We start from the raw sequence: 22465 nt of genomic DNA on the forward strand, positions 1-22465 counted from the left end.
TCCACTAAAAAATTTTTAATAATAATTTTTAATAATTTCTCTAAGTAAGACAAAATCATCTTGAGACAGGGGATGAAACATAAACTTGGGGACTAAAACTACTCTTCTCAACACACATTAAGCACTTGTGGTTTCAATTTCCCAAGTAATAAATCAGCATCAAGCCCCAAAGAGGCGCCACATATTTTCAAAGACTGAAATACAAGGTAGTCTAAAATTTTTTTAAAAGTATTACCGATTTTGTCTGCTGAATAGCAAAAAAGCCATTAAAAAGAAAGCTTCAGCATACCTGACAATTCTTGTTTGACAAACGAAAGCACAGCCAGGTACACCTGACAGTCAGCAATGATAATCTGCCTTTGAAGCCGATCGACCATAGAGGGAGTGGATTTGCGGACATCAACCTGTTTGGTGGAAAGAAAGTACAAACCAATAATTCACACACATGAACGATACTCCCTCCAAACAACTCTTACTTAAAGCTACAAGATAATTCACATTGGAGTTGTAAAACGTGGCAGTCCCCCAAAGCCAATACCAAATTTATGCTAGAAGCTTGGAAGCTCCATACTGCCATTAGGTTGAGCTTTGCCAACAACATAGTGCTAAAGAACATTTTAGATTCAAAAAAATATTCTAAGTGATAATATCTAAATTCATGGAAAACATGAACATCAACGCAAAACTTCAGAGGCTCACTTTTTTTTAAGATAATGTAAATTCTAATTTATCCAAAATTAAAATGATCAGAGATATAATACATTCCCTAAGTCAGTAACCCGAAAAGTCAATTTACAGCATTTATCTGCAGGTAGGACTAATATTAGGGCACATTCTTTTGGTGTATGCAAATGAGATGTAAGGGCTAGAAATTGATTACATTTCCATTAAGAAAAAAATACTCTTGAATTAAAATTAGTTTTGAATAAATCTCAAATTATACTTGAAATTTAGGCCATATAAGTAAAAATAAGCAAAAAAATAAAATCATTTAAAAAAACTGGTTTTATCATAAAGAACATTTCTTTACATTTCTGCATTCTTAACCCCAAGAAACTTTCATAGTGACATGAGAAATTATAAAATTTTGCAAATATGCCAATAGAATAGATAGCATACAAAACAGTAAGACATGTTTCTCTTTTTTAAAATTTTTTGTAATTTGTTTTAATTAGTTACACATGACAGTACAATGATCTTGACATATCATACATTTGAATCAGATAGAATATAATTTCTCATTTTTCTAAGTGTACAGGTTGCAGAATTACATTGGTCATGCAGTCACGTATATACCCAGCAATAATAATGTCTCTCTTTTTCTAGATTTTCATAATCCATCATCATTTCTGCTATTCTCTGTTAAGCCCCAGCACTCATTACTCTGATTGCTTGGGGAAATGTCCGTGTATCAATGCTTCTGTTTCTTTATTTATAGCAACATCTACTGTGCAGGTTGTCCAGAAGGCTAATGAGATGCTGTATATGAAAATGCTTTATAAATTGTAACAGCCATTGCAAATGTTAATTATTAACACTTATGCTAGGTGTAGTAGTAGAAATTGAGAACAGACATGTAAATAGTTTACAGTTAATGAGGAAATATAGACCTTATCACCATGTAACATAGAAAGTGGTCTGAAGGGTTAAAGCACAGGGAACTACAGGAATCTAAGGAGACATACTCAGCAGGGTTTGGAGACTCAGGCAGGCATTCTTGGGGGAAAACTTATCTATGAAGGAAGAACTAAGAGAAGGAACCTGATGAAGAGGGAGAAGAATATGCAGAGACATATGCCAGCTATACTTAGGGGTTTAGACTTTATTATAAAGGCCATGGCTGGAGCTGGCACTGAAAATCAAGTAAACAACATATTATTGACTGTATTGTAGAGATTGAATGGGAGAGTAGAGAGACCGAGGCAGAGTTCCAGTTTATCTTAGATAAAGGGGATGACCTAGGGAGATGACAGTGAGGATGGAGAGCAGTCCACAAACTCAAGAGGTATTTAAGAAAGACAGTCGTCAGGGACTGGTCACTGACTGTAGGTTTGAAGTAGGAAGAGGCAAGAACAAGTCTGGCCCATGTGGAGCGTCAGTGGCTTCCTCATGGTGGACATCACAAGCAAGAAATGTCAGGTTGGAAGCATTCCCCTCTGTACTGGGAACTTTTGAACTGAAAGGGGAAGGCAAAATACAGAAAGGGGATCATGGTGTAACTGAGACTTTATAATCAAAGGCTTTTGAGACCTGGGGAAAACGAGGTCAGTGGCTAAATTCTTTAAGTCAGCCAAGATGCAGGTGTTTTACTGCTCAGCTGTCGCTCAGTGATGTTTAATTATACACAAGAAACTCTCATTAGAAGAGCCTTGTTATGGGAGCCCATTATGGAAGAAGATCATTCTTGCTTTCTTTTTCTAGTACTGGAGATTGAACCCAGGGCCTTGCACATGCTAGGCAAGTGCTCTACCAGTACACCAATCACACCCCCAGCTCTAGAGAGGGTGGCTCCAAAATACCAACAGATGGCTCTAATGACGGGAAAGGACTTCTACGACTTTGTGAGAGGCATTTCACATAACCAGAAGCCACGGGGAACATTTACTGTTTGTTTTCAGTCCTATTTTAAATATGGAAACCCAAGTGATACTCTAAGTAGTACACAGCCCATAATCTAAAGGCACACGACTTACATTCTTCTTAATTTTATTCTTGATTGTTTCAATGACTCCAGCCTCTTCACTTTCACACAGTTTTTCTGTGGTTTTCAAGTCATCACACGCCAACTGCATTTTTTCCTCCTCAAATGTCATCATGGCATTCTGCCAAGAAACAAGGAGAGAATGAATGAATCAGTAAGTGTCTGAAACTTCAGGCCCCTTTATTACAACAATACTCCAAGCTAGAAAAAAAAAAAACTCACTTAAATTATTTGTTGCAAGTAATAGAATCAAAATGTAACCGCACAACTTTTCATTTAAAGAAACTATAATCTTGATATTACATAATATATGACTCTATTACACCAGCATGAAAAAATTATATATATACACACACACACACACACACACACACACACACACAGTAACGAATGTCCTTGCGATTGCCATTCTATTGCATTTCTGTTGTTATTAAATGCAGCAGCAAAAATTTTGTATAATTTCTAATTGGTCTACTCCATTCAATCTTTTTTTCTTTTTTTTAAATATTATTTTAGTTGTAGATGGACACAATACCTTTATTTTATTTGTTTATTTTTATGTGGTGCAGGGGATCAAATCCAGTGCCTCATGCTTGCTAGGCAAGCGCTCTACCACTGAGCCACAGCCCAGTCCCTCCATTCAGTTTTTATGATAGAGTCTCATTCAAAAGTTCATTCTACTCTAGATAGACCCCTGCCTCCAGTAAGTACTATATAGAAAGGCTAACGAAACAACCACTAGAGGCGCTCTTTGAAAATCATCAGTCTTTCCAGAGTAATTCCTGTGGGTTTCCTTATAAGGCATTCATTTTATATCATCTATAGTTAAAAATCCCACTGACAGCTGGATTTCAGGCACCTGATGCTGGCTGATGTTGTCAAGACACAACTGAATGGGTGGAAGTGATGTTTCTGAGATGGGTGTGTACAGGAGCAGGAGACCTGGTTCTTGGAAGGACCTATGAACAATCTCTAGCTCTCCATTCCCCACCGGATTCCCCAGCCCTACCTTGAAATTCTAGGCCTTGTCACTATGACTTGAACCTATTTTTCCATCCTAGCCAAAACAGACCCTGGTCTGTTTTTGTCCAAGTTTCCTAGTTATACTCTTTCTCCCAACCATCCTGTTCACTCCATGCCCCCCTGCTGCCCCTGTCACCACCCAGTTCATTCCCTTTGATTCAGCCTCTGTGGCAGCCTTTGTAGTCACTTGGGTACTAATGTTACAATCCCCATTCAGTATTTTTTTTTTTCAGATGTGGAACTATGTATTGGTGCCAAGAAAAGGCTCTAAAATTTTGTTGCATTATCTATAATAAGAGGAACTACATAGTCTGAATAAAACCCCATCACACTGGAGATGGCCTCATGCTTATAGCTGGGCACTACCAAGCTGGGCATAACATGCCTATTTGGTGACATCTTTCTGAATTTCAAATCTAAATGCTGTCTCCCTTCTGGTCTCTACTGGATATCTTCTCCTGTCTCCCTACCCCCCCTTTTATAATACTATGATGTTTTGAAAAACGTGTGTGTTTAGAAGTAGTTTGTGTGAATATTTCTGAAAAGAAAGCATCCACTTTCTTATACCACCTGATTATAACCTATCTAAAACCTATTCCCTCAATTCTCATATCTTTGCTCATTGAATTTGTCTTCTAGTGCACACTCAATAATTTTAGAGCAAATATTTATTACCCAGAGGCAGACCTGCCTCCTGTCCCAATACATTTTTAATTTTTGAAGGTCTTTTGATTATATTTTTATTCTAAAAATAATTTTGAGTGGGAAAAATATAATACTCTACAAGATACAACATTTTATTTTTAAAATGAGGGAAATTATCTACAGATGTTAGTTAATAGGCAAAAAACGATTTCAGTTTTAAATGCTACAGAATTTTCTACAATGGTATACTATGCAGCTGGTAGCCAATAAGAGACATTAGTTTATAACTGCGTCCTTAATACCAATACCTCTTCTGATATCAACTTACCAAAAAACTGACAAAGCTGGCTCCAAAACTCATCAGTGGGCTATGATTTCTGTTAAGAAAAAAAAAGTATTTTTATTGTAAACTTTTACTTTAAAAATCATCTGATAGCCTTCCTCTTCCCTTATTAAAAGTGTGAAATTTGATCTACTAATTTATTGCTATTTCCATGGAACTCTGAGAACATAGGTAAGCTGTAACACTGGTTGAACAAGTTTTGTTTTTTTTTTTATTAAAGCAATGAATCATGTTTATGTTGTTAAGAGTGCTGTGCTATATAATTAAAGATCATAAAGATGATAAATTTTGTTATGTGTTTTTTCAATAATAAAAAGCAATAAGTTATATTGTTATGTTATTTCAAAAAAATCATCTGATAGGATATACAATCCCATTAATTGAATTGAAGTTAAGGTCATCAATGCACTGGTTAATGCTCTACCTGCAGGACAGAATCTGTTCCCAATTCTTCAAAGTAAAGCAGATAACAGGAACAAATTATAACAGAGACTGCTTTTAATATTGTAGCTATTAAAGAATTGACACGGTAGCTATAAAGATGATAGAAGCAACCTGATATCTGTAACATCATGACCACAGGAAGGTGGTTATTATTCACTTTTTTATTTGTTCTTTTTAGTTATACATGACAGTAGAGTATATTTTGATGGATTATACATACATGGAGTATAACTTCCCATTCATGTGGTTGTACATGATATGGAGTTTCACTGGTAGTGTATTCATATATGAACATAGGAAAGTTATATCCCATTCATTCTATTGTCTTTCCTATTCCCATTCCCCTTATTATTCATTTTTCAAATGCAAAACAGCCAGGCGAGGTGGCACAAGCCTGGAATCCCAGCAGCTCAAAGGCTGAGGCAGGAGGATCACAATTTCAAAGCCAGCCTCAGCAAAAGTGAGGTGCTAAGCAACTCAGTGAGACTCTGCCTGAAAATAAAATACAAAATAGGGCTGGGGATGTGGCTCAGTGTCATGTGCCCCTGAGTTCAATCCCTGGTACAAAAAAAAAAAAAAAAAAGCAAAACTTGTTCAAACTTTACACACATAAAATTTGTATCACCTCTAGAGCAGAACAAAGGAGTTTACCGCAGAATCAGATCTCACAAACTCAACTTACCATCCAACAATGTCAAGAATGCCTCTCTAAGTCAGTCATTCCCTCACTGTGTTACATGCTCATCATCCTATTTTAGAATAAGTCAAAGATGAAACCAAACCAATGCCAAATGAGTCAAAAGCATGTAAGGATATAAGCTTTCTGCTTCAAATTAAAAAAAAATAGTACAAAATATATATCTCTATAAATTGTACTAAAAGGAAAAAGAACCTGTAATTGCCTTCTTCTTTTTTTTTATTGGTACATTATAATTTCACATAATGGTAGGATTTGTTGTCACTATAACTGCCTTCTTAAAAAATCATTTTACTAATTTTTTATTATGCAAATATATGGTCAGTATATAAAAGGCATGTAACAATTTATTTAGTTAATCCCCTCTTAGAAAATTAGATTGTGGAGGTGTGACTCTCCACATATGCACAGGCACGCATATGCTTAGTGGACATCCTGTACCTATAATTTTGTACGCAACACCAAATACATTCATGGGATAAATTACTAGAGGTAGCGCCACTGAGACAAAAGGTATGCACATCCACTTTTTCTCTTGGAGTGGACTGTGTGGGGTGGGGAGGTAGGGGTATTTGAGGTACCTAACACAGTAGGCATTCAGCAGACAGGAATCAGTCAAGAAGTGATAGAGCCCTGCTATTGAGGAACAGATGTGTTTCAATCCAGTGCTGGCAACTGGCTTCACCTTCCTTCCTTGCCATGTTAGCCACTCTGCCACTTGAGAAGTGAAAGAAGCTGAAACTAGTGTTGCTACTTTTGCTTCTTGTTCTTGACTAAAATTAGGTTTCTGAGAGCCATGGCAATTAATTATTCATAGTATCTAACCTTGCCCTTATTACTTCACATACCATCTTATCATTTAAGTCGGGGGGAAAAACGTAGAAACCAGCCAATAGAACAATTTTCCCTCCTTGAAATGCTGTCTGCAATCTGCGTAGCATCTGGGTGCACCAGGCATGAAGAATGTAGGGCCAGGGAGCACTGGCTGTTAGAACAGCTTCATCCACCCAGGCTCCCTTGGTGTTTTAACTTAACATACTTCAAGTGATTAACTTACTTCATCTTAATTAAGATGTCTTTATATGAAACATATTTGTTTTGGAGATCTAAAATCGTTCCTCAAAAGTATGAGGATGATGATGGAAAACCCAGTGCCAGGGTCAGGAGAGGGAAGAGGCACTCAGCTCATTTCAAGATTGCTCATGCTGGGAACCTGCCATGGTGAGATAACTGGTAACACTTGTTTTAAAAATGGATTCCTATAGGGTGAGGGAGGGAATAGGGAAGACACAAAGAAATGAAGTTTCCCCATATCGACCTTGTCTGTGGATTCAACTTTGGAATCATGTAATCATGATACACAATAACAACAACAAATTAAACTTTAACATGCCATTCCTACAAATCAGAAGTGAAATGAATGCAATGCACTGCTGATGTAAATGAAATGGTAACATAACTACACAGAGTAGAAACTACTCCAATATGGTAGAACGTCGTAACCTAATAGTAAACCCCAATCATGAGTATCCCTGAAAACAGACCCTCAAAAGATGCCCCTGCCCCACTCATTTCAGTAACCACATTCTAACTGGATAAGGGAGTCTTACTCTCAGGCTGCTGTGTGCCTCATTTGTAATAAAGCAAGGATTATATATGTAGAGATTCAAGATTTTGTGCATATGGGAGAGGATGAAGTTAATTTAAAAATCTGAAAAGTCCAAAAAAGAAAGAATCAATGAAAACCCATTGTATTTTTTTTTCTAATCTTTGAAAGCATACATTTATCCTAGATCTGCCCACTGAAAGGCCCAGAACCAATGACCACCCAGCTGTGCTGTGCATGATGTGAGCACCCTCTCCAGATAATGGAGCAAGGGACTGTGGCTTACTTGAAGCAATGGCTGCTTCCAAGTCAGGGGCAAGAAAGGCTCAAGAAGAGCCTGAAAATGTCCTTGTATAGCAGAAATTAAGGAAGTTTAAAAAACATAGTAGGGTCTTGAAGAGGTTCCCATTAGCCAAATATGGAATAATTTGATCACCCTGGAGAACAAAAACAGCAACGGATTGAAATATCAAGTTGAAACCATGCATTCATAATGATGCTTTTAATTTTTAAAAAACTCACTAGTTTCCTACTGGGAAACCAACTCATTATTTTTAAAGGAGATCCTTTAAAAGAGCAAGAATAAGCATTTACCCTGCCTTTACTCTGTGGACAAAGAGGAACCAATTGTTTGGGGGTAGGGAGAGTTTCCCTTTATAGAAGTATCCTGGGCTCATAAATGAAAAGTAAATCACCGTGGTACAGGTCCTAATGAATTCAGAGATATGGGCAATGCACATAAAGACAGGGACAGAATGTGTTAAATGCTGCCGTGGTGACAGAATCAGCAAAAATCTAAGCTGTAGAAAAGTCTACAGGATAAAGATCCTAGTTTCTTCAACAATAAAGAATCATAAGAGGGAAAAAGAGACCAAAAGGAAACTTTAAAGTGAGACTATCAAACATCAGACACATAAATACACTCATGAGGAGACATCTCAAACAACACCACATAGGTGCACACACGAGCGTGTATCTATTTAACACATACAACAATTAGAAAACGAGATTTTAAAAAATCACCCTTTACAACAGCACTAAAATATTAATTATCTAAAACTAAATCTAATAAAGATTATGAAGTACCCCTACACTGAAAACTCCAAAAACACTGCTAGGACAAATTAAAGACTTAAATCGGGGTTTTTTAAATAATAGTATTCTGAACACTTTGTGACAAATAGTTCTTTGGTGTGGGGTTGTCCTGCACTTCACAGAACAATAAGCAGAAATATACGTGAAACAAGACTGGCCAAAGAGTTGGTAATTATTACGGCTATAAACCAGAACACTAAAATTCATGAAATATTTTCTATGCTCTGGAATATGTGACAAGGTTTAGATATGGCTTGTCCCCCAAGGGTACATAGGATAGAAGCTTGGTCCCCAGTGTTGAGATGGTGTGTACATCTAGGAGGAGGAGCGAGTGGGAGGTCACAGGTAAATTGGCCACATGCCCTTGAAAGGGATTCAAGTATTTTTTTATGGGACCTTGGTTAGTCCTCATAAGAGAACTGTTTTAGAAGCTTGAGCCTGACACCATGTAGTCTCTTTTTGCATCCTGTCTTGCCACATGATCCCTTGCTCCTGCCATTGCCATAAGCCATGATGTGATAAAGATAAGATAGTCCTCACCAGAACTGAGCTTATTAATAACAACCCCAGGCCATAAAAGCTCTAAAACTCTTAGTAAACCACTTTACCTAACTTAGATATTTCACTGTGGTGACAAAAAGTTGATTAACACAAAATGTATGAAATTTTCCAAAATAAAAAGTTTAAAAACTTACAATTAAAAATGTTCTTCAAAAGATAAGCTGTCATGGGAAATCCTCTAATGAAAGGGCTCCTTGTGATTGCTGCCATAGTTTACTTTTTGAAAATGAACCATCAGTAATAAGATGGCTCTAAATTTTTCACTCGGTATAGTGAGTCACCCAAATCAGAAAGACCATAGAGAATATAAAGAAGCAATTTATCATCTATTCCTATAGTCACTAACATTGCCATGGCAATTATTTTTTAAAGTTTCACCAGGATATTAAAAATAGGACTGAGCTGATGAAAATTTTGTTTCCTGAAATATAGGAGAAGGAAATGTATACATTTAATTCTTAAAGGAGTATCTTTCCATTACATAAATGAGCATAATTATAAGAATACCTATTTCTTCAAAGGTAATTTTATTGTCCATAGTAGCGAATGGTTACAAATTTTCAAGTCTTCCTTTGATTTTTTTTTCTGAATGTTCTAAATTTATAAAATGCTGAGTTCTTAGAAGAATTCAAAATGACTTTTCTCCCCTCTAAATGCCTGGGGAGCATGGACCCTTGTGGATTACACAGGAAATATGGGGCCACCTGAATCCAACCAGCCAATGGCCATCACCATCTCACCCTGGAGTCAAGAGATCCCAGATCTGAGAATCCCAGATCTGCTGCTCTTAATGGAGGATCTGTCTTTTCCATGACCCACAATGTTTTAGAAACCATAGCCCCAGGGGACCACTGGAGTTAATTTTATAAAATTAGCAAAAAAAATGCCAATATGGAATAGCTTCTCTGATGTCTCTGAGCTACCCTAACAATTTAATTTTTTTTCATGGAAAAACAATTGTTTTCGATACAACAAATGCCTTGTAAAATAGCCAAATAGAATGTGATGACCTACAACTGCTTTCATAAAATTTAATGTTTAGGAAAAGGCTGTGTGTACACTGTGTTCCAACACAAAAGAGCAATTAAAATATTTGTTATAAGGGGAAATACAATTAGTGTTGTTGTTTTTTTTCAATGAAAAGTGTTGACCACAGTGTGGTCAACAGCCACTGTGTCTTCATATTGTTGCTGCAGAATTCTCCCTATATTTAGACCCCCTTTAGGAAGAAAAATGCATCATTTAAGTCAATTTACTTGTCCTGAATATTCCCTGTGATTCAGTTGCTGCTATTTTTTTTTTCATCCAGCCAACCAAACAGAAAAATGGGTCATTTCAACAGCAAAACAGCCAAATCCCATAGGAGTGGGTTATTCACTTAATGGTAAGCTAAGGCCCAGCTGTGTCCAGCTGTGGCCCAGGGCACTCTCAGCATAAGGCTAATAGAGAATTGGACCCAAAATAAGTAGAAGGGCCCCTTTGAGGTTACTCCCCAAGACAGTTCCTAATTTTTTTCCTGAAAAAAAAGAAGCAAATTATTTGGTGATTGCTTTTTATATTTCCATACAAATGGTATAAATAATAATCTATATGTTCCCTTAAAAAAAAAAAGATGATGACAACAACCACCAGTAGGCCATTAGGACACAAAACAGAATCATATATTTTATTGTGATTTGAACTCTTTTTTGTGGGGGTGGTGGGGTGTGATAATAGGGATTGAACTCAGGGGCACTCAACCACTGAGTCACATCCCCAGCACTATTTTGTATTTTATTTAGAGACAGGGTCTCACTGATTTGCTTAGCACCTTGTTTTCGCTGAGGCTGGCTTTGAACTCACGATCCTCCTGCCTCCAGAGCTGCTGGGATTATGATTATAGGCATGCGCCACAGCGCCTGGCTGAACTCTCTTCTTATTTAAACATTTTCTTTAATTTTTAATAGTGAAAGCTTCCCACTATCTAGCTGATTCCTCCTCGATCTGTCAAGAAAAATAATAAACAAAAGGCTTTATAATGGGAAATTTGATGGGTTGAAATGAAAAGCTAAAAATATGTGCTTTTCCCAGATAAAAGCCTTGAAATGTTTCAATTTCACGGGAGCCAGGGGGCCTGACAGCACTCCCACTTAGCTGGCACTCATGGTTTCTGGCCCGTGGGCTCAATTTGTTCTATCTTGTATCTCAAGTTCTCTAACTTTGAGTACACCATGGCAACAATCAATAGCTAAGATTGATTTGACACTTCTGCAATGAACTATGTTCAGGGCCTTGCACATGCTAGGCCAGTGTCAATCCCTGAGCTACACCCCCAGCCCTGAATTGACCTCTTAACACCATTTGGACATGGGAAACTCATGGTGAACTACTGAAGCCCCAATCTTAATATGAAGATATTGTAGCAATACGAGAGAAAGGAACATCTGGCAGACCAGAGTATAGAAGCTCTTGTCAGTCACCAGCTAAAGAGACAGAAATATATGTCTCCACTCATAGTATGATTGCAAGGAAGAACAGTGATGTTTGTAGCACCTTGCTCATGCAGTATTCATCCACCCAATGCTTATTAAAGAGAGCATCTTCCTTATGCAGAAAATGGAAAGGTGCCTTGGAAATGAGAAATGAAAAACTCTAGGCTGAAAGTCTAAGAGAAGTGTCTCTTTCTCCCAGAGGATGGCCCAAGAAATGTGACAAACTTCATTTAAAGACATTTTTGACTTGATTTCATAACTGTTAAGAATATTTTTCAAGCTGGACATAGTGGCACATATCTATAATCCTAGCAGCTTGGGAGACTGAGGCAGGAGGATCTCAAGTTCAAAGGCAGCCTAAGCAACTTAGTGAGACCCTATTTATTTCAAAATAAAAAAGGGGCTGGGCATATAGCTTAGTTGTTAACTGCCCTTGGCTTTTGTTACTAGAGAGAAACAAAAAAAGAAAAAGAAAAAAAATTCAAAAGAAAAAAAAATCTAACTTATTCTGCTTCTTAGTTTAAAAGTGTTCCAAATGCTTTCTTATTACGCACAGCATCCCTAAAGGTCTGGTATGTGACAGAACAGCACTGGTAGAATGTTCTCTTTTTGAATCCTGCTATGAATCAGATTATAAAATAAATTCCATTATCTATGGTGTTTTAGAAAGTTAAATTGCTTCTATAGTGATCCAATGAATATATTCTGTTCATTAAGTTGCATCTTTCCAGCAGGCCTGAGAGATAGGTACAGTTGCCCAGGTCAACTCCCAACCCTGTGTACTCTGCTGCTCTGCATCTTCCAAATATCCATGACAAATTTCCAATGGAGGATGAAAAGGTCAACTCCACCCAAGACAGATGGTTAGGAGGATGATTAAGAAATCAAGCCAAACAAAAGCAACAGAATTCACTATTAAAGTCGAAGAAGTAATTTATGATTTTCTAGGTTGCTCCTTGCCTCCATAAAAAAACAAATTGCCTAAGAAAACCATAATTTCCTTTGGAAAAGCCACAATAATATGTTCAAAAAATACTTACTTTCAAAATGATTTATCTAAATCATGTTCCTCAGTTTAAAACAAATGATCAGTGACCCTTCTTCATACAAGGCTTTAGGAAAAAAAAAAAAATCAAGTGAATCTAATTTTGTTCCATGCATCCATTTATGCATTTGCTGAACGGCAAGTATGCAGCAGGCACTGTGCTATGAACTGAAGACGTGGCTTCTCAGAGCCTACGCAGTCCAACCTGGCAGCTAAAAAGATATGCTAACACCTTCCTAGTAAATGGCCTTGGAGAGTAGGTAAGTGGTTGTTACTTTGACTCCCAAAGTTGTCCCTTGTCATGGTATTTTTTTAGTGGATCAGCCTTCCTACCCGTACCACAAACACCATGTTTAATGAGATCTGGGGCAGGCTACTTCCCATCTTTGATTTCCTCTTCTCTATTCTTTGAATATATAAAAAGCTTCCCAGTCACCTATCTTTTAATTCTCTGTGGGGCACTTCTATTTGATATTCATCTCATTATTTATTTTGGTGGGAATAAGGGAAAATTCCCCAAGAAGGGGATTTCAACTCTGTTATGTGCTGCCATCTGGACCCCCGGCATATAAACGAGCCCCCGCACATGTCTGTTTAAAGAATCCACTAGTCATGTCCTACAAAATCCATACTTCACATGCTATCTGATGGACTGTCCTTCACAGAGTCCAAAAAATGGTCAAGTATGAGCTTTTCATCAACCTGAGCCCATAAGAGCTGCCTTCACTAAGGAAAAAAAAAAAAAAGAAAGAAAGAAATGTGCTTATTTCCTTTATCGGAAGATAGCAGTGGGGGAACTTCCTGGACAGGTTCCATTGACTTTCCAGACACAACTCCAAATAAGACCCTCAGGGAACATTTATCTAAAGGACAACAAGTTTCTCAAAACACTGATCTCCACAGTCATTGACTTTATAAGTATTTGATTTATAAGAGTTTGAAATAGATCCACCCTTCTCATCAGTCTTGTTTTTATCCTGGGCCTTCCTGGGGATGTGGGAGTCTAGAATCTCCATGGGTTTGCCCCAGGCCCCCCCTGCAATCACAGGCTCCCAACCAGGAGAGGCGCCAGTCCCCAGGGTGTGTTCAGCACTATTTGCCCTCAAAGAGGCTACAGATTCTTACCGGTTTCCTTTTGATACACTAACTAATGGCTTAGTCTGTGGCCTTGCATCTAATCAGAAAAATAATGTTACAATTCACTGGCGGATGCCAAGAAGCCATGAAAGACTGTCACATCTGGTGGCAAAGCAGTTGGCTTGTAGCAGCCAGAGCACTGAAGGACTTTGGTGGACCAGACTTTGGTGTCTCAGTTTTTTCATCACTGTGACTAAAATACTTGACAAGAACAACTTGGAGGAGAAAAAGTTTATTTTGGCTCATCATGAGGTCTCAGTCTGTGGTCAGCCAATTCCGTAGCTGTGGGCCCAAGGTGAGGCAGAACGTCATGGTGGAAGCGTGTGGCAGAGGAAAGCTACTCAAGACATGATGGCCAGGACACAGAGCTAGAGTTCTGCTCATCAAGGATAAAACATAAGCCCCAAAGGCACACCCCCAGTGACCTACTTTCTGCAGCCACACCTTACCTGCCTACGGTTGTCACCCAGTTAATCCACGTCAGTGGATTAATCCACCAATTAGGTCACACCTCTCCTAATCTTATCATTGCACCTCTGAAAATTTTTGCTTTATCTCACATAACAGACACCTGATAACTAAACCATAATACCTGGACTCTGAGCCTCCTCCCCATATAGAAACAGAATAAGCAGAAGCCTCGATGGTCTGTTCCTACAGCTTTGGGGCTTGGTGATTCTCTACAGGTTGATCATTATCAAGCACACTGAAAAAAAAAAAACAATAACTAGGCCCTTAGCCCTTACTTCTTAATAGTTTTCACTGATGCATTTTGGGGATGCACATAATTAAGAATGCTAATTACCATGATTTGATCATTACATATTGTATGTATTTATTGAACCATCATAGGGCACCCCCATAAATATGAGCCAATATTATGGGTCAATTAACATTTTAAAAAGATCAAACATTAAAGAAAGAATGCATTCCCCCAGCAGGGCAAGATATTTTTCAAAGCTGAGAGAATTTTAAAAGTAGATGCGTTCCCAACCAAAACATTTTCACTTTTTAAATGGTCTCTGGCACCCAGCAAAGGAAAAGTCAGCAGACGCAGGGGCACCCTTTAGAATTTGTGAGTTCTAAGAGGCAGGTAAGATTATGAGAACAAGAGAGAGAGAGAGAGAGAGAGAGAGAGAGAAACCTAGTGAACAGGACAGGGAATGAGAGCTTGGTCTGGGGTAGAAGGCTGGAGGGAAACAGCAGCTTGCAAAACGGAATGCCACCCCTCTCATAGCCCCAAGTGATGGCAGCACCCAGCCATCAGGCCTGGGAGGAGGGAGAGGGGAAAAAGAAATAACAGGAAAAGAAGGCTAGGGAAAACCCTGATCCCCTGTCAGTCCCCATCTTTTAACTGCCAAATGATTTATTGAGTCAGAATTAACCAGTCAAAATAATGTCACAGACTATTCGGTGAGCAGATATTTAGGAAATAAAATAAAATCAGGGAGGGCTTTCATTTTATTTTTCCATTATTCCTTTAATCCTGTAAAATTTCAAAACCAAAATAAAAACTGTGGGAAGGGAATGTGATGTCTGCTCTCTTGCTTAGGACTCTGGCACTTGGGGATCCCCTGCCTGGATTACTTACCGACCACTCTCTTTCCTAATGGCTCTGTCTAGCTTCTGGGTCTTGGCATAAATGATTCTGGTTCCAGGGCCTACCTAGTTCTGCTTATGCTGGGCACCTTTGGGACACTACCACACCAGCTTGGTGCCCAACTACTGCCCAGCATCTAGTCTCTCCTCAGTGGGGACTTTTGAATTAATCAATCAACAGCCTATCAAACAATCACAAGAATACCTGTATGCTATTTGAGGTGGCTCTGTGACAGGCAAAATTGTTTCTATGTCATAAACTTTTTTTAAAAAAATTCATTTATTTATTGTGATTCGGTATATATGACAGCAGAATGCATTTTGATTCATTGTACACAATTGCAGCACAACTTTACATTTCTCTGGTTGTACATGATGTAGCGTCGCACCGTATGTGCAATCACACATGTACCTAGGGTAATGATGTCATCTCATTGCACCATCTTTCCTGTCACCATGCACCCTCCCTACCCTCCCTCCCCTTTGCCCAAAGTTCCTCCATTTTTCCCATGCCTCCCCCATCCCTGTTATAGATTGTTTTAATGAGTTTAAAAAAAAACTCACCAAAATTGTATCTACATATAGTTGATACAATAAAAGTAGTTTTGAATGAAGATGCAAAAGATTTTTCTATAACTAAGAAGCTACTTCTGAGAAGACAACTAGTACTTGGGGAGTCTCTGAGTTATATAAATACTTAAACTTTCCTACCTTTACTGTTGGCTCTCTTTAAACCATAATTTGCAAATACATTTCTTGAATTGTTCTCCTGTTGGTCTCTGAAAATTAGGTATGGTGGCATTATAAAGGCAGCTTCTTAAACCAGGATTCCTTTTATGATACACTTGTAAAATTTTCTAATGAGTTAGCAAATATATCTTAAGAACAAGAACGAAGTAATCATGTATTGATGTCTTCATTCTATAATTGCATTTTAAAATTTTAATGATTTGAAGTATAAATAGATACTGTTTTCACAAAGAATATATTCCACAATAGGAAATAAGAAATTTAATTTTTTTTACCAACACACCAATAGTCAATCCCAGCCTAAACTGAACTCCTTGCATTTGAAAGGACCACTAAAGAAAAAAAAAAGGCAAAGAAAAACCTTAAAATGGCAATCACTGGTACTTCATATAAGAGTGGTACCTTACAAGAGAAATACTGTAATAACTTTTTAAATATTTTTATTTTTTAGTTGTAGTTGGACACAACACTTTTATTTTATTTATTTATTTTTATCTGGTGCTAAGGATCGAACCCAGGGCCTTGCACATGCTAGGCAAGTGCTCTACCACTGACCACAACCCCAGCCCCCGTTATAACTTTTTAATGAGCAGGAGTACATAGTGCACAAAAGGAAAGAAAGATTTGCTCAAAGTTACCCTAAAACTAACTGTACTCCAGCTCTTATTGCTTATACAACAATATATTAAGGTCTTTACTTACAGTTTACCTAGTATTTCAAAGTTGTAAAACTTAGTATCTTGGCCAGCACCTGTATATGTCTATTCTCCAAATTCAGTGCTTTATTAGTATGACACATATTATTAAACTAAACTCCCATATTTGATATTTCTATTCTAGTAGAGGCATTATTGAACAACAACTTATGTATAAAACCTACCAAGAGATTCCAATTAATAACAGAATGAAAAAGGGTTTTTGCCAGAAAAAAAAAGTTGCTGTGATAAAATATATATATGGAGAGAGAGATTTATATATAGGAATTATACTATATTTAATACTACTGTCTATATCTATATAGATAGATATAGATATTTATAGCTCTATCTCTATATCTATGTATCTACATATCTACACACACACACACACACACACACACACACACACACACACACATACACACATCAGGGATTGAAGCCAGGGGTGCTTAGCCACTGAGCAACACCCCAGCCCTTGTTTATATTTTGTTTAAAGACAGGGTCTCCTTGAATTGCTTAGGGCCTTGCTAAGTTGCAGAGGCTGGCTTTGAACTCATTACAGGTGTGCACCACCATACCTGGTGCTGTGGTGATATTTTGAGAAAACTACACTACAGATAAAAATATACAGGCAATGTATAAAATAAATGTGGCTCAGTGAATACGATGGTATGCCTCTGTGCCTCAGTTCAGAGCTGTTAAATTTTATAATGATCTGTTATGACTCCAGATACCAGCAGTAGGAGGCATTTCCCTCTTCAATGGTTTTATTGAGGTATCAAATGAAGCTACATGAATCTACAGGTTGGTTTTGCTGTTGTTACTACACTGGCTTTCCTCTCTGGGTGCCATCTGCATTCCTGCCACAAAAAGATATGAAGGAGAGAAGGAAGGAGGAAGGTAGAGAGTAAGGGAAGGAGGGAAGCAAAGAAGAAAGGGATGGAGAAGAGAAAAGAAAGAAAAACTACCCCGTAGTCTTAGACGTCATGAGTTTTTGGAATAAGTTATATTATATACACATTAAAGTTGAATAAATTGTATGTGCACAGTAAAACATCACAAATTTACCAAGAGCTCTGAAATTAAAGTATCTCTCAATACAAATGTACACCTTCTTAAATTGGGGGCTTTATTAAACTATGACTTTGAACAGGGCAGCATGAATGTTATGCTAAAATCAAATGTACTATTGAAGCTGGTATTTGGGAACAGCTGAATATTCTAGTGAAATACCCATTAGATTATGTGCAATGAGTTATTTGAAAGGAAAAGAAAATATGCTTTAATCGACTTTTTTTTTTTCCTGCCACAGCAAGGGTAACACATAACTTTATCCACACATATTTATAATGACTGTTGGGAATGTAAATTGATGTCAAACTTTTAGAAAGTTTTTGATCTTTGCATCTATCTATCTTAACAAGAAACTTTAAAATATTTCTAAGAATCTACCCTAAGAAAAATAAAACAGACAAAAATTTCGACACAAATACGTTCATAGTAAATTGAAATACGGTATCAAGAAATAAGACCAAGCTGGGCACTGTGGCTCATTCCTGTAATCCAGCGGCTTGGAGGCTGAGGCAGGAGGATCAGAAGTTCAAAACTTAGCCTCAGCAACTTAGCAAGGCAATAAGCAACTTAGTGAGACCCTCTAAATAATGTATGTATAATTTATATATGTTATTATATGTATGCATAAGTATGTATGTGTGTGTGTGTGTGTGTGTGTGTGTGTGTGTATATACACACACACACACACACACACACACATACATACATATGGGCTGGGGTTAAGCAAGCACCCCTGGGTTCAATCCCCAGTGACCATAAAAAAAAAATGAGAAGACTACAGACTGTTGAAGAATAGAGACTGATAAACAAATTAGACATTCACTCAGCAAAATATTATTTTGTTACTAAGAAAATCATAGCTAAGGAAATGCTTATTTCAGTGTTTGAAAAAGCTTAAAGTTAAAATCTCAACTTGATCATGGAGTAGCAGTGAGACCTCCCTGGCCAAGATTTCCTCATCTGTAAATCTGGTGTAATGATTCTTTCTGCCTTATGTGGATGTAATAAGCAAAGAGGAAAAGTATCTTAAACGTCTACAGCTTGCAGAAGACCAGTTACTTGTCATTATAATAAAAGAAGAACACAAAGTAATATGTGCAATATGACAGTCTATGTAAAAACATACACAAAAGTACACTTCCCCAAATGATATTTATGACTAGTGAGATTAACAGGTGGTCTTACTTTCTCTACTTTTCTTTCTTCTCTGTAAATAAAAAGTAAGCCTTCATCTCCTTTATAATTTGAAAAATTTATCATTTAATAATAGTTAATAAAACATTTTAAATACTAATACATAACTAAATTTTATCTATTTACTTATTCAAAAGATCACAAATATTTTTTATCACCTATAGGTTCCCAGCACTGAAGGCATTTTTCACTGGAGTATTTTGTTGCTGGTTGTTGTTGTTTTAAGTGCTTTTATTTGTATTCTTTCAACTCACAATGCAGTAAAGGAGGTACAACCACATTATGGCAGAACTCTGTCCCAGCGCTGATATGAAGCCTGAATTAAACATTAAAATTGCCTCCATGCTCAATAAACCCATCGTGCTCTCTCTGTGCAGATGACAAATTCCGTATGGTGAGGAGCTTGGGGGGACAAACTGTTCCACTTTCTACGGATGAGTCACTCCAGTGGGAAAATTTTCCGAGTTCAGAATATCATACCGCTGCACATAACTTCTTCTGTTTTCAAAGGAAAGCAGCTCACTGCCCTTATTATCAAAATGAATGATCCCCAGGTTAGACCAGACCTTTCACCAACAGGTCGAGAAGTGACCTTCAGAGAGGAGCCCCAGCCTCCCTGAAGAGCACGACAATTGCCTTTCTCTGTAGGTCAGACCCACTGTGAGAGCAGCAGCCATCCAAATTAAACCTATTTACTCGTTTATTATATTACTCATTTGTTATATAATAGTATTATATAATATTTATATTATAAATGAAACAGATGCAGAGATGCACAGGGCAAGGCCTGTAGGCAGGGCAGCTCCCGTGCCCTCCAGGAGCCTCCACCTGTTTGTTCAGCCCTCCAGCTGCCCTTTCCCACAGTTTATGCTCTCCAGCAGAAACGCAGTGACAAATATTCATCTCTAAATTGTCAATTTTGGAACTCATCTTATAAGCACTTCTAAAATAGCATTCTTCGCATTTATTACAGCCTCCCAGAAAAATAACAAAACTGGGTGTTGGAGCAGAGCTGCCTGCCACTTCACTGTGCATGTGAATGCCTCCTGGTTAGAATGCACAGTCTCATTCAGATGAGGCTGCTATACCCAAATCATGCTCTGACCAGTGTTACGGTTTGGATGTGAGGTGTCCCCCAAAAGCCCACGTGAGACAATGCAAGAAGGTTCAGAAGAGAAATGATTGGGCTGTCAGAGACTTAATCCAATCAGTGAATTAATTCCCTAACAGGATTGAGTGGTTGGGGGAAGTGGCTCACTGGGGGCGTGGCTATGGGTTATATATTTTGTACCTGGAGAGTGCAGTCTCTCTCTCTCTCTCTCTGATCATCACAGAGCCTCCCCCAGACTCGTATCCCCACCCAACTAACATAAAAGAAATCATTAGCTCACTAGCTAGCTCCCTCTGCCATACTCTTCTGCCATGATGCAGCTGGCTGTATATGGACTGAAACCTTTGAACCCATGAGCCCTTAAATAAACTTTTCCTCCTCTACGATTGTTCTGGTGGGTCCTCTAATCACGGCATTGAAAAAGCTGACTAAAGGAACCACTAAGGTCTTGGAGGCACTTCGAGGATTTTGACTTCAAAATGCGGTGCCTTAAAAATGCTTGCAGAAAGAGCTGTGTTAACTAAAACACTCTACGTTCTAACGCAAACCTTTTGGCAAAAGAAAATTGGAAGATATGGCTAATATTCTCCTCCCTGAAATAAAAAATTCTCCTATTTCCTGAAGGCCTGCCTGGTTGAGATACCATGCCCAAAAGCATGTTGCAGTTTTTTTTCATTTTACTCCATAGCCTCTTGTCTTCCCATGGTTCTTCAGGGGCTGAGAAGCCTACCTTTTCCTTGTTTCCTAGTGATCTTCTTTTATTGGCACGTAATAATTATGCAGACCAATGAGTTTCATGGTGACAGATTCATATAGGCATCTAACATAATGTGATCAATTTCATTCCCTGGTACCTGCCCTTGCCCTCTAACCCCTTTCTTCTAGCCTAAAAGTCCCCCTTCTATTTTCATGAAATCTTTTTTTTTTTTTAAATCTATCTTCCACAGCTGAGAGAAAACATATGACCCTTGACTTTCTAAGTCTGGCTGATTCCACTGAACACGATGTGTTCCATGTTCCACCCATGTTCAGGCAAAGGACAGCTCCTGCAGTCATTCTCACTGTTCTTCCCCTGCCATGCTCCTGTCACACCTGTCTCCTTCTTGGTCCCCATCTCCCAGGACTGGCCTGCTGCACAGAGCCTCCCCCAGACTCGTATCCCCACCCAACTAACATAAAAGAAGAGTTTCCTGGAGATGCCTTTCAATGTACCACCTGTCACACTGCCAGACCTCTGTGTCCCTCCAACAACCTAGCCCTGACTGGCTGTGCTGCTTACTTCTTCCAAGCAGGTTCTCTGAACCAGTTCAGCAAATCTGCAACCCCTTAACCACACCACATTACTGAGCTTTTCCTTCCCAGCCTTTGTATGTTCTCCCTTCTCTTCAAATCATTGCTTCAAAGCCCGGAGAAAAACTTACCCAGCGTCCAATCTGTCATGGAATGAAACTTCCAAAACCATGAGCCTTTATATCTTCATAAGTTGATTCATAAATCTTCATAAACCTTTTATCTTCATAAGCTAACACACACTCCATACAGAAATTTTTATGAGAGTCATGGTACTTGCTCTTAAATTGCTCTTGACACTCCAACAAAGTATATAGGTTATGTTCAAAACATGACTTGGCTAATTGAAAAGTCCCCAAGACCCTAAGAGTCATTAGGTACACTCTTTATTTACACGGTATAAATATATAAAACATCTATTTCTTTTTTGTTTAATCTTTTTTAAAATAAAAATTATGTCAGATATAGGAGAGAGGAGGTAATTAAAAGGAAAACTATAAGCCCCTGTAAAACACCTTTAAGAGGGATTTGCCAATATACAGTAACATTGATCCTTTGAGCCAAGAATATCATGTCTAGACATATATTCTGCACATGTGTGTGAAAAAAAGTACAAGGTATTCACTAAAGCACTGTCAGGGATCCTAAGTAGTTATTGGTAGGGTAATAAGTACAGTATACATTTATATGATAAAACACTTCACCCAATGGTTAAAATGATCACACTTGCTTTATATATATCAATATGGGTAGATTTCAAAAATTTAAAAAAGTGCTCTGGTCCACTCAGACCTTCAAAAAAAAAAAGTGGGTAAAGAAAGAAAACTGCGAAGGATATTTATATGCATTTTGAAAACAGAAACCTCTGTGATTTGAAACATGCAATATAAGTACAAAATATAGATGGAAAAGACATAGTGAGGGCAGGGACTGCCTCTGGGTAGGTAAAGAGGGAGATGAATTTGCACTGGGCTGCAAAGG

The 22465-nt window shown here is 38.0% G+C and overlaps 1 protein-coding gene across 1 annotated transcript in view; it reads right to left on the minus strand.

Moving 5' to 3' along the window:
- The window catches only part of Ttc39c (tetratricopeptide repeat domain 39C), a 101886-nt gene that overhangs the window by 54185 nt on the left and 25236 nt on the right, over positions 1-22465 (minus strand). The window contains exons 2-4 of the mRNA XM_026388062.2: positions 4698-4746; positions 2694-2822; positions 290-404 (exon numbers count right to left, since the gene is read on the minus strand). Of these exons, the coding sequence (XP_026243847.1) occupies positions 290-404; positions 2694-2822; positions 4698-4746 (293 nt within the window). The remainder of the gene's footprint in view (positions 1-289; positions 405-2693; positions 2823-4697; positions 4747-22465) is intronic.

The sequence above is a fragment of the Urocitellus parryii genome, chromosome 13 (assembly GCF_045843805.1).
Source record: "Urocitellus parryii isolate mUroPar1 chromosome 13, mUroPar1.hap1, whole genome shotgun sequence".
Classification (NCBI taxonomy): domain Eukaryota; kingdom Metazoa; phylum Chordata; class Mammalia; order Rodentia; family Sciuridae; genus Urocitellus; species Urocitellus parryii.